At 28.4% G+C, this 13821-nt stretch overlaps 1 protein-coding gene across 6 annotated transcripts; it reads left to right on the top strand.

Annotated features, from left to right (window-relative positions):
* The first annotated feature begins 35 nt into the window (after positions 1–35).
* On the top strand, positions 36–11582 carry LOC126850426 (cholinephosphotransferase 1). 6 transcript variants are annotated; one of them, XM_050593423.1, is made up of 11 exons: positions 180–509; positions 1288–1435; positions 1509–1631; positions 1731–1834; positions 2734–2868; positions 4129–4263; positions 5684–5815; positions 6940–7098; positions 7203–7328; positions 7414–7555; positions 11036–11582. In XM_050593423.1, exons 1-11 carry the CDS (start codon positions 261–263, stop codon positions 11110–11112), a joined length of 1530 nt encoding a protein of 509 aa, XP_050449380.1. In that variant the 5' UTR covers positions 180–260; the 3' UTR covers positions 11113–11582. The 6 variants fall into 6 exon arrangements, with proteins under 6 accessions (XP_050449375.1, XP_050449376.1, XP_050449379.1 ...); XM_050593418.1 differs by lacking the exon at positions 2734–2868 and having other exon boundaries at positions 36–509; XM_050593419.1 differs by lacking the exons at positions 2734–2868; positions 11036–11582 and adding an exon at positions 7958–10194 and having other exon boundaries at positions 36–509.
* Positions 11583–13821: the final 2239 nt, after the last annotated feature.

Genomic DNA, 13821 nt, shown 5'->3' with positions numbered 1-13821 from the left:
TGCGAATTCACGTCGCACGCATCGCACATGCGCATTGGAGGGAACGGTAGCGTGGCCAGTTTCCGGTGTGGCAGAGCAGACCGGGGCGCGCAGAGATGTCGTACGTGTACGCGACGACGATCGCTTGTCATGTTTGACCGTATCGTCGTAGTTGTGTGTACTGTAGAATTCGGTGATAGTGCATATCGTTGCGTATCCTCGCAGGACCGATCGACCGTCCGATCCCGCGTTCCTTGTGCGGTGGCGAAAAAGCGCGCGCAATGTCCACAGGTATGCAGTTCTACAAGGAGAAGCTGCTGTCGCCCGGCCAGCTGAAACGATTGAGCGAGCACAAGTACAGTTGCACGAGCAAGAGCCTCCTGGATGGCCTCTTGCAACCCTGGTGGGACTGGCTTGTCAGCAAGGTGCCGCTTTGGCTCGCGCCGAATCTCATCACCGTGCTCGGGCTCATCGTCAACATCGTCACCACTCTGATCCTCGTCTACTACAGCCCGGACGCGAGAGCCGAGGTAGAGCCTAACCTGCTTAATGTTTATCAAAACTTTATCTGAAGGGACGCTTTCGTGAAATTCTTTGAGCGTTGCGTATTTCTATGAGAAATTTTTTTCTTTTTTTTTTTTTTGCCAGTAAAGTGTCACCTTCGATGCTTCAATTATCATGTCAAGTGTCAAGGTGTATGTATAAGAATCTTTTTTTTATTTTTTTTATACATGTCATTTTATGAACATTTTATAATAATAATAATTTTGTTCTACATTCAAATAATAATAATAATAATAATAATAATAATCTCTTTTGTATTCAAAGACTAGTTTATTCAGTAAGACTACACTCCATGCTATTAGGAGAATCTTAGATTGGAGACATAAAGATGCGTAAAAAGGAGATATAAACATGCTGTCTAATGCTTATGCAAAATTAGCTTAATTAATTTTTTTACAAATTTTACAAAAGTAAACAATTTGTAGCAATATTAATGTTTAAACTCAATATTATAAGTGAATATGCAAAATGTAAAGCATATGAATATATAATGATTCATCAATTGTTATTATAGTAGACATGTGTTTGTGGTTTGTTCTTATGTAACCATCTGACTATATTATACTATAAGATGGAATGTCATCTCTTTTTTTCTCTCTCTCCTTATATGAATATTTTCAAACACACTTTAATCTTGAAATTATATTGAAGAAACATGTGAAATATTTAATAATTTATATAATATACACACACATTCAAAAATTTTTTAACAGCAATTGGCTGATATTGCATTATTTTTTTTAGGCACCTAGATGGGCATGTTTTTTATGTGCACTTGGTCTATTTATATATCAGAGTTTAGATGCTATCGATGGTAAACAGGCTAGGAGAACTGGCACATCTACACCCTTGGGAGAATTATTTGATCATGGATGTGATTCGATATCGACAGGTAGACAATATTGTTACACTGTTTTACTTTGTCTAAAATAATTAAATAAGCAATATTTGTTATATTTTTTCAGTGTTTGTTGCTTTGTCAGCATGTATAGCGGTACAATTAGGATATTATCCAATGTGGATGTTTTTCCAGTGTTTCTGTGCAATGACACTATTCTATTGTGCTCATTGGCAAACCTATGTTTCAGGTATTTAAAATAGAAATAAAGTTATGTAGTTGTTAAAGCTTCTGCACAATAGATTCCGTTATGTAGTAAAACTTTATTGTTTTATTTATTATGAAATAGGTTCCTTGAGATTTGGAAAAGTGGATGTAACGGAAGCACAATTTACTATCATAACTATTCATCTGATTTCCGCTATCTTTGGCCCAGAGATCTGGATGATGGAGGTTGTATTACTTTTAATTACATTTTCTATATTTTGACAGGAATATCTTGTGTAGTAGTTGGTAGATCACGTTTTGCGTAATTTTTTAGCATTCTACATGATTATAGCTTGCTAATCTATTCCATGTATTTTGCCTTTTTCAAAGCATAATCAGAAAATCATTATTTCTCGTACACTCGTAAATAATTGCTAACACAAGATATTTGTTTAACTTTTCACAATCACACTATTATAACTACTTGCAATATATAGGATGATTCAATTTTTATAAAAATAATTTGTATAGTGATCTTTTCTTGTTGAAAACAAATGAATAGTCCTATATATTTCAATTTAAAAAGTGTAACTCATGGTACAAAATGAGAGTATAAATTTTAAATATATATATGTGTGTGTGTGTGTGTGTGTGTGTATGTATGTATGTATATCATGGGTTCCACATTCTACTTGGTAAGTTTTTAATAGCCTGTATATTGATGTTCATAACACACATATTTATTTTATTATATTTGTTGATTCCATATAGATAGTATAGAAAATTAATTTTAAATTAATTATAAAATTATTCATTTCTTCTTTTTATTTAAATATGCTAAAAATATAATGGAAAAAATTTTCCATTACTTATAATAAGACTGTTTATATGTTCTGAATTTGTTTTTTTTATAGTTTACATTTTATAACATCTCCTTTTCATACACATACACATACACTAAATTCAAACAGAATATCTTACAATATTGACAAGTTATACTTTGCACTGTTTAAAAGGAAAATTTTATTTCTTAACCAAAAGATTTTGTTTTGAAATCTAGCTGTCAGGATACACACATGCTAAAATTATGAACAAATTGTTAGGCATTATTTTTTACACGAGTTTAATAAAGCTATTTTTTGCAGATACCATTTTTAGATGGTTTTATGTTTAAATATTTATTAGGAGTTATGACAGTGGTGTGTGCACTGGCAAATTTATATTCCATATTTTCGGTGATTTTCACCGGAGGAGTGGGCAAGAATGGTTCCACTGTGGCTGTAAGTTCGTTAATTAGATTGTTCTTTTGTTGAACATGCAGAAATGGGAGCAGCATGGCATGAGGAGCGGTGCTAAGATTACTTCTTTACTGCAAAATATTTACTGATTAACACGCATTTTTACTTCGTATCCCTTACTAAATTATATTCCTTCTACACCCCTGTTTTTGATAACCTCTACATCTCCTGCAATTTTCATAACAAATTGTATGCCATTATGTGATCAATAATTATATTTATTTCGTATTTAAATTCGCATTTTTCAAAATTTTAGCCAGTTATTGTGTTGTATAAAAATACGAAAATGTAAACTTTCAGTAATGCAAATCCCTTTTATTTTTCAATGTAAAAAATAGATTTAGTTCTCTATGATTATTTTGATATTTTGTTTATGATGAAAAATCTCGTCAATAAATTTCTTTATAAATGCATAGCACAATGCTCTTTTGAAACAATTTCAAAAATTACACAATATATTTTTGTGAAATTTTAGTAAAATTACAAATTTATGTGTAAATATAATGTGATAATTGCTTAAAAGATTTATGCAACAAATTAATCAGACTAATTTTGCAATATTTGTTTGCATATGTCATCATGATCAACAATCAATCAATAAATGATAAATGTTTTATATATTTCTATATAAAGTATATTTATTATTCATAGTTATTGATAGTTGTAGTAACAAAATAAAATTTAAATGCACACGCGCGTGTGTAGTTGTGCTAAAGAAATTGTACAAAAAATTTTTTTAATAATTTATAACAAATATACATTAAATTTTTTTCATACTATACTTTCTAAAGAAAGTACTATAGTAAACATTTTTCTCTATATATATATAGCTACAGATAATATACTGAGCCTGTGGAAAGAACTTGTACATTAGGTATGACACAAAAAAGAACTAGTTTTTCTTTATGATGGATACTGTGATGCGCATTGAATATATAGAAAAAGTAAGATAATCTTTAACATTTGTGATTTATTGTGTAATAATCAGCTGCTCCCTCGTCTCATAATCTCTTTTCATAAGAATGAGAAAATAAGCATGTTTACAATTTATATGTAGTAAATACGACCACAGATAGAACTAAGCTCACCCAATCGTAGGAATATTACTGCGGTATCATGATATTGACAGATATAAAGGGGAAAGTTTATATAAAATATGTATTATATACTTATATATACACACGAGAGAACAATGTAATGAACAATTTTCATCACAAACGAAGATCTTGTGGCTTTGTTTAGATCCCTGTGCTCGGTGTAGGCACACTCAATAACTACATAGCAGTGATCTTTTATGCAGGCTACGTTCAGGTGTTCCTTGAATTCTGTAAAGTCTTTGAATCTGGTGGGATTGGAAAAAATGGTTCCACAATTGCAGTAAGTCCCCAAGAAATGGCGTTCACAATATAGAGCAATACATTCTTATATCTTTTGCCATTTTATATACAGTAGAAATGTTGTCTATTTCCTACATTTTTTCTCTTTTTGCTTGCTGTCCTATCTATCGATTTCTTGTACCTGGGAAACTTACACGTCAGGTGTACGGTTGTTATTATTAAAATAATATTGATGTATGTCTTACTTGCATATTAAGCTACCAGAGTGATTACATTTTGATATCTTGCATAATTTATATAAACGCTTTCGTTTGTCTAATATATCAACAGCTTAATATATATATAACAAACTCTTTAAATAATTTCTTTTCCAGAAATTTATTGTTGCTATTAGCATACCATTGCTGCAAGAATATAATTGTAATTTGGACAAAAATTATTGATTTTAAATGAAGAAATGTCAAGTTACTAATTTTTATGAAACTTTACGATACTATATTTAATTATATATGAGATAGAGTATTTAAATCACTGATTTCAATGAGCAGATGAAATTATCTACTGTTTAAGCAAGAATGATATTATTCAGATACAATTCATTGGAATCTGTTATATGTAGTTTTTATTTTTTACGGAGAGTAGTGATGCCTGCAAAGGAACGTATGATGTGTGTATATTACACTATATGTAAAATAAGAAGAGCAAACACAGTTTGTATGATCGAATGCCGCACAGTGGTAGAGTTAATCTTTTTGATGCTCTTTTTGGATCTTTAATCACGTGTAGAATTCGAATTTTCGCACTTATCATTTACATATTCCTGAAACAACAACGAATTTTTTCACTTACATTTTTATATATATATATTTTTTTTATAGATAAATTTCTATGAAGAGATATTATTTTTTTTTTTTTTTTTCATATTCGCGATTGAGAGAATTATAAAAGACTACATCTTGCATATATGCATTGATTTAACAGAAAAGAATTTCTTTTCAAATTTCTGTAAATTCCTCACCAAACTGTTATTCTACATTTTCTGAATAACAAATAAAAGAGAGAATATTTTATATGAATACTTTACTGCACACACAAAACAAATACAAAGTAGAATTAGAAACCATGAGAGCGACGAGGGTGTATCATATTTACCTATAAATATATGTATTTTAATTAACATGAAATTATAAATATCTTAATTATTCGTGTAATATTGTACATGTTTCTGTTGTTTTATGGTACATTATAAATTGTAATTTTGATTAACAAGAAATTAGAGAATTTAAAAACAAAATAAGAAATTGTTTCAAAAGCGAACAATATATAATTCTTGATTTGTAACTTGACAATTATTAGTAAACTAACATGTCAAGTATTATACGAAATATTAGAAAGTCCTTGGTATAAGGGTGGCTTTTTTGACAATTCTAATCAAAAGATCTTTCGTGTCGCTTATACAGTTGCCATACACTGGCATAGAGGTGAAGGTGTTTCCATTATGGGCTGCTGTGGGCATCGCTATTTTACTTGCACAGAGCAGCATATCCGTCATTCTCGCCGGTGGTGTCGGAAAAAATGGCTCCACCGTCGCAGTAAGTCAGCTGAAAAAGTAGTGGGATCACATTATGTAGTGCACTTTTTTTCGTTTAGTATATGATTTAGGCCTAAATTAATAATATATTTTATATATTTATTGTATTCCTTAGTTATGAGACAAATTGTATAACTTAAAAATAAGTAGAATTTCATTCTTGTAGCTGTGTATTATGGGCCTAAATCTAACAGCGTCGTATAAAATTATTCATCATATTATTATATTTTCACACTTATGTTGATATTTATTATACCACATTTTTCCTCACAGAGAAATCTCCATATACATTCCTACCTGTCGCTTCCTCCATCATATTTTGCAGTTATATTGGAATATATGAATCTAATTTTATTGTGTTTCCAAGTTTTTCACGCCAAATTCTCTTGCACGCATGTTACAAAGCTATATAAAAAAATAGATATAAAAAAAGCTGATAATGAAAAATGCTATGTATCGCTTATGTGCTATTAAAATATTTATTCAATAGTATTTTAATATTGCGAGTTTTATTTTTAATGTATATTATATTGCATGCATCAGATGAACCTATTTTATATTGTAATGATAATTAAAACTATGTTTTTCTTATAACAATATTGTGAGTAAATATTATATTAATTTTTACATATATTTTTTTAGATTTAACATTGCTTAACATATCTTTCTTTATATATGCAACGTTTTTTCTCGTTGAATGCACATACAATTGTAGTATATTTGTGTTGACAATATTGTAACTGTGTTAACTGTATAACATCTAAATAGAATATAAAGTAATATTGTGTAGATATATATTTTTCTTAATTAATACATTATTACATCAAATATATATTTAAGCAATGTATAAGAATGTATATATCTTTCTTGATTAATACCTTTTTACATCAAATATATATTTAAGCAATGTATAAGATAATTTTAGTATATATCTATATATATTATATATAGGTGTAAATAATATTATTATCAGCAAATATTAATTTTAGAGACATTTTTAATTAACATGCTTATTTGATCAAAACATATATTTTCCTGTATATTTTTTTATAAATATAAAATAATCTCTGTATATAAATATAATCTGCTTTAGAATTTTTCTGCATAAGATAAATTTTGTTTTAGGGAACATCCGTCTTGTCGCCAATTATACCATTTAGTTTCGTGATAGTACCAGCTTTTATAATATATAGAAAAAGTGCTGAGCACGTCTATGAAAATCATCCAGCCTTGTACATACTTGCGTTTGGGATGGTTGCAGCCAAAGTTACCAACAGATTAGTGGTACGTATGTATATATCGGTATTATATATTGATCGTTTGTAAGTATTATATAATATCATGTTTTATAAATATTATGTCTCATATATATCTTATTCTTTTATCAGGTTGCTCATATGACCAAAAATGAGATGCAATATTTGGACAGTTCCCTGATCGGTCCAGCTATGCTGTTCCTCAATCAATATTTTAATTTTTTCATCAAAGAGTATTATGTTCTTTGGCTGTGTTTTGTAAGTTGTGCACTTTTCATATCTATTGATGATTCGATCCTACATGATTTAGATTTTCAAGTAACATACTATATAATATGTTTAGATCTGGGTTACTCTGGATCTCTTTCGGTATAGTGCTCAAGTGTGTCTTGAAATATGTGATCACATGAAGATTAAGTTATTCAGGATACCATGCGACCATCATACAAGCACTAGCCAGATTTCTAACATCGCTGAGAAAAATGGTACTAATAGGTCACAACGTAACAGATTGCATAAGAAACATCACTAGAATCAATCAGTGATAATAAATGCTCTGTATGATTCGTCTAACGCGTGTGTATTGTATAAAGAGATTGTATTGTAACAAAGTATAAACATTTGATAAGTTCCGTGTATATAGATATTCGAACAGTACAGTTCATTTATTATCACATATAATTTATGATCTGTCGCGTTTTACAGACTAGTAAGAATAATATTTGTGATTAAAGTTTTTTGATTGAACTGATTAGAGCAATTATTATGAACTTTCAGTACAATGTACTGTATATCAAAATAAGAAAATGTTGCTCGATTGTGTAATAAGAATAGTATCCACTCCATATAAGATAAAAAAATGATAAATTATATAATATACTGTGCAGGAAGAGAAATACGGTGTACACCTAAATGAGGATGGCTATATGAGGATGTCATGAAGTTTTTTTTTTATATCATTATTAATTATTAGTCGAAAATTTTTTTAATATTGATGATTAAGCTGATTTCGATATATGTACCTTCTTCATTACTGTAGGATTCTCGTTATAGCATAATAGAAATTATGCATCAAATGCAAGATTAAAAATCAAAATGAGAAGACATTATTCATAAATAACTCTAGTCGTTGGAAAATTAAAGTCAGATTGTCTTTTGAATGCTAGATCAAATTTATATTTTTTTTATATAATGTAATAAGATTTATGAAATTATTTTCATCATTTAATACAGTATTTAAACAATTTTATATAATGAGTTTTGAAAGATATCTTGATACAGATTTTTCTGATTTTACTTTAGTTTATCAAGAAACACAATTAATACATTTGAGGATATAAATTTATTTGTATTTGTTAACAGAAGTTGTAAAGTATATCAAAAAGGACAATTTTTTTTCTTCGAAATATGTTTAACAAGTATAACAAACTGTATAAATTTTTTTTTCAAAATCTATATCTTGATAACGTGCCTCATGAACATTTTCTATTTATGTTTTCATATATGTGTCTGTGTATTTGATAAAAAAAACAATTTAAAAAGAAGATAAGATAAACTGAGTATGTGAGAATATACAAAGAGGCTACAGACAGTTATAGCTTTGCACTAGATACGTTTGTTTATTTCTATATTGTATGACAATAGATACGATAAAGATCCTAAGATAATATCTTATTAAAAGATTCTTTATGTAAGTGTACACACATTCTGAGGCAGGTGTATATATATATATTTTAAATATATTACGTATGTACACATTTTACACAAAATGTTACAAGCAAATGGCAGATACATGCTTAATTATTATTTGTATAATATATTTCATGTGTAATTTTATTAGAATAATATTTCCTCTTGTGCTAAATAATAAGTAATTAAATTTTTATAATACATTATTAAATTTATTAGATATATAAACTGCAAAAACTTGATATATAATAGATATTTGGAATGTTCATATTCATAATTTTTCTATTGTACTATTCTTAAAGGAATGTTACTCTAGGAGAACATAATATAACTAAGGGAACGTTTCCTTATTGATAAAATATCTCAATTACAATATAGCTTTTTTAGATAAATTAAAATGTTCCTTCCATTTTTTTATCATAATTTAACAAACTGCGCGGTCAAAAATAATTTTAAAATTTTTTCCATTTAAAAACATTATGTTATTGTTGTAAATGGATGAAGTAGAGCAGATAAATGATTACTCTAACTATAATTATATTTTTGTAAAGACAGTACTATAAATGTTACATTAAATGAAATGTAATTTTATTGAACTGTACTGCATTTCTCGAGTTTTGTTTCTTTATTGTATACATTATATATTCTGGATAAATGTATTTGTATACTGTAATTATTTTTTATTCTAATTTAACCAGACGTGTTAGAAGTTTTTTTGCAAGAATTAATTTAATCAAGTCATACTCGACAAATCTAATGTTAATTATACTGTATCATATTTAGAAAATTATGTAATTTAAAATAAATTTTTGAATTTATTTATGGAAATGCACCAATAGCAAAAAGATTTTACATATTGTGGTGCATTTGGCGCTTTAAAAAAAAAATTGGTAAAAATAAAAGAAACAAATATAAAATTATTATTATTTACAAAATATCATAAAAAAAGTTAATGTGTGCATGTCTTCTGCTTTTCTGCTTCATCTAAAATCATTGTTATTTGTGCAAAATTCGCTTAGACGTAACATGAGAAGGTAATGTGATTATCATTGTGAAAATCTACACTGGGATAGATCGATTAAAATATAAATTTGTTTCTATATGTTAAGAAAATCACTGATATAAATATCTTATGTATATCATATCAGTGTAATATTGCTACGTATTATGTGTGTACAACGAACAGTGAACTTTTTATCATGCATGTTTCCAAATCATTTGCATGTGCACTTAGTCTTTTTATGTTTATTAATTGTTATTTCTGAATTAATTCTGATTAGTTTCAATTCATTTGTACACCTACAAATGTATTGAATTAATAATGAATTAATAACGAATTAATAACAAATGAATTAATAATGTGTATAGTTTACTTCTTACATTTAATAGATTATTAATAATTTTTTAGTACATTAAAACAATTTGCAGATTAAAACTTGATGTAATATAATTTTATGTTTGTGCACTCTTAATTTTAGCCAATGCAAGATAAACAATGTATGTGTATGTGGCAATTACTTTAAACGTGATTATATAATGATATTGCATGACAAAGTTTTTTTTCTCAGTTTTTTAATCAGAAATTTTATTTCTTTAGTACTACGAGTAAATTATAAATTATTTGTCTCGTGTAAATGTATAAATCTCGTAAACGAAGAATTTTTGCATGGCTTTTTTATTTATGTAGCATTATATGTTAATTATTTTTTGCATGTTTTTCTGCCTGCTGCTTGAATTTTGTCTTCGAGTAATTGCAAGAACGTTATGTAAAAAATGCCAGAAATGATGTATATTATTGATACAGTAGAATGCTATATACATATTTCCATGTTTTTCGCAAAGAAATTGAACATTTGATGAACGTATCTGGGATTGAGAAATATAGAAGCGCTTAAGAGAAGAAAGAAATTTATGTTCTCCGATTTAATTGCATTTAAATGCTCTTTTTTTATTTTCATTGTTGCATATTTTTCGCAAAAAATGAGCTAATTACTCCTCTGTTATCATCAGAAAATTCTTTACGCAAATTATTTAAATTTTTACACGTGCAAAAACAATATTGCAGTTTTATAGCGAAACATAAAAAATGGAAAACGTGAATTTCATTTCTATACTCTTCATTTCTATTCTCAATTTTGTCGTATGTGAATTCTTAAGTCAGTAAAATTTAAATATCTGTCAAAAAATGTTGTCAAAGACATTAGTTATAGAGAGCATTAGGATATATGTGTCGTATGTTTGTATTCGCTGGTATGCATGACAAGTTTTGTTCACAGTTCACATGATGGTGGAGGAAGAGCCGCTATTAGACGAGGAACATCATTACGGATCTGATACGACTGTCGACCTCTAACATTAGCGATAATATTAATACTGTCAGTCAGCTCTACACGTTCCACGACTAAAACGCAATGACATCAGATTGATTGTAATAGGCGGAATAATAAAAGCGTCATGTTAATTATCGTCGCGTTCGATTATCGTCCGATAATGTTGCAAACGATAATCGCGAGAATACACGTGGCGAAACACGAGGAATGATTTGTCTCTCGTCTTACGAATGCACGAGGTATATTTTGCATACGTGTGCTTGCGTATAAAAAAAAGAAAGAGATATTTCTCGCATCTTTTTTATGACACAATATTATGTACATTATTTCAATAATGCGGACGAATATATATACGTATGCAGAGATCGTAATGAAATTGTTGACAGAAATAGTACAAAAGTGTTAGCAATACAATTGAGTCGATGATAATATGTTCCGTGTTTGTAACAATTGTACCGAACTGCATTTATGAGTAAAATTATTTTTTTTGTTATATTTGTATTTGCTCTACGGTATTACTTAAAGGATATTACTTAACAGTTGTATAGGAATGAAAAGATTAATTCGTGCTTTCAAATAGCAATCTTTAAAATAGTGAATTTGAAAGTACTTATAAGAATATTATTACTTGTAGTCTAACGGAACTGTATGAATGAATTGTCGTGTAGATAGTTCGTCAAAAAAAGAAAGATCTTTCGAATTTTTGAGATAAAATATTAATATTAATATATTTAGTTAGGTTTTATTTAGAATTAGTAATAAAAATATCAAAATTAAGTCTGGTGAAATGTAGAACATAAGACTAGATTGGATGGAAATAGTATTTCGACTAAAAATATTAAAACAATTTTTGATCTAATGATTCGTCATTTTAATATGATCGCTCGTAATGCAGGATTAATTTTCTTTTACGCAGCAACGTAGAGAAGTAGAATTATATAGTTATCGAACTATATAATTAAAAAATCAGATATATATATATATATATATATATATTATACAGAAATAGAATGATATATGTAAGGAAAAGTAATTCCAAAAACTTGCAGGAGATCGTTAAAGATACATATATGTATAAGCTAGTAAAATGAATGAACACTACAGTATTAGGAATGTTAATTATAGTTTTTAAATTTTTTATGAATATATATAGATTTATCTTGATTTATGAATATATATGTATCTATCTCGATTTTATTATTTGTGCGTGAAAGTTTTGTTTCTAGCCAAAAAAATAAATCTAACGGACGAACATTAAATCTTTACTTTTGTATTTCTCATGTTTAAGGAAAATAATTGTCTTTTATCGGGGAAATAATGAAATATTTGCGATCTAATCTGTGGTGTTCGCACAATGTAAGATAATTTGCTATCATGCTGTGTATATATATATATATATATATATATATATATATATATACACAGCATGATAGCAAATTATCTTACATTGTGCGAACACACAGATTAGATCGCAAATATTTCATTATTTTCCCGATAAAAGACAATTATATTAATATATATATATATATATATATATATATATATATATATATATATATATATATATATATACAGGTACTAAGACTAGGTACTATTTTAACTTAACATAATTTATTATTCATACTCTATTTAATAAAATTTATACGAACGTAATAACTAATTTTCTTTTATAAATTTTCCTAAAAAGATATCCCAAGTTTATGTGAAGAGGAAGCGAAAGAATAGATATATATTAATTTTTTTACTAATAGTTTTTAGTATCATATTTCTCGAAAAATTTTAAGTCTCAAACAGAGAAACATATATATGTATTGTATATTTGTATTGTATTCCATTCTTCCAATGTATCTGCTTATAATCTTTCTTTTAATATTATACATGTTACTTCGAATAATATATTTGAATATATTATAACGGAGCCATCGATATAAATATATATCTACTAATAGTTGCGGCAGAAATAAGCGGGCTGTTATTCGTCCGCGTTATTTGCATAAGCTGCGGATTTCGAAACGATGTCATCAACCATCTACAATTCTCCATCAAAGAATTTCCACGTGGAGCATCTTGGATACAGGTGAAAGCGAACATCGAAGACGGCAACCTTGTCCTTCATCCTGCCCTCGGATCGTCGCTTCTACGTATCGTCGGACTCGACCTAGTCGACGACGCCCGCAAGGTTCTAGCCCCCATCCCCGCCTGTCTTCCTCCACACACCCCCAGACATTCAGCTGAACCTGACGGGTCGTTATTGATCCGGCTGGTGACGCTGCGCGAATACGCCAACCGGGCCAAGGAACGTACTTCTGGATATGCAGGACCGAATTAGGAAGCTTTAAGTTTTCAAGCTCTTATTAATGAGGAGAGATTCAAAGCGATATTGAAAAAAAGAAAACGATGCGTTTCCTGACTCATTATAAGTCATTGTCTTCTGGGATACGTGCAACTTAATTTTTTTTTCTTTTTTGGATTTAACATAAATTTAAAGCATTTTTTTAGAAGAAACCCGAGGAAAAAATTAAAAATCACCTATGATTATAAATCATCGATGATTTAGAAATCGTGTTGATCGGATATCATTCTGTTAAAATGTCAAGTAGAAAGATGATATGAAATATTTGCTAGCGATATATGAGAAATGATGATTTGTCACCTTTATTTGATCTTATTGGATTTAATTGAAATAGAATATTCCTGTAATAAAAATATCAAGAATTATGAAAAATGAAATT

This window comes from Cataglyphis hispanica, chromosome 6 (assembly GCF_021464435.1).
Source record: "Cataglyphis hispanica isolate Lineage 1 chromosome 6, ULB_Chis1_1.0, whole genome shotgun sequence".
In the NCBI taxonomy this organism is placed as follows: Eukaryota; Metazoa; Arthropoda; class Insecta; order Hymenoptera; family Formicidae; genus Cataglyphis; species Cataglyphis hispanica.
Note: the sequence above shows the minus strand (reverse complement) of the source record. Positions and strands in the feature narration are given on the sequence as shown.

Coding starts and splice junctions, on each gene's coding strand:
- LOC126850426 (XM_050593423.1), top strand. CDS start 261: ATGTCCACAGGTATGCAGTTCTACAAGGAGAAGCTGCTGTCGCCCGGC. Junction 4,264..5,683: donor AAAATGGTTCCACAATTGCA/GTAAGTCCCCAA, acceptor TCGCTTATACAG/TTGCCATACACTGGCATAGA. Junction 7,556..11,035: donor TAACATCGCTGAGAAAAATG/GTACTAATAGGT, acceptor TTTTGTTCACAG/TTCACATGATGGTGGAGGAA.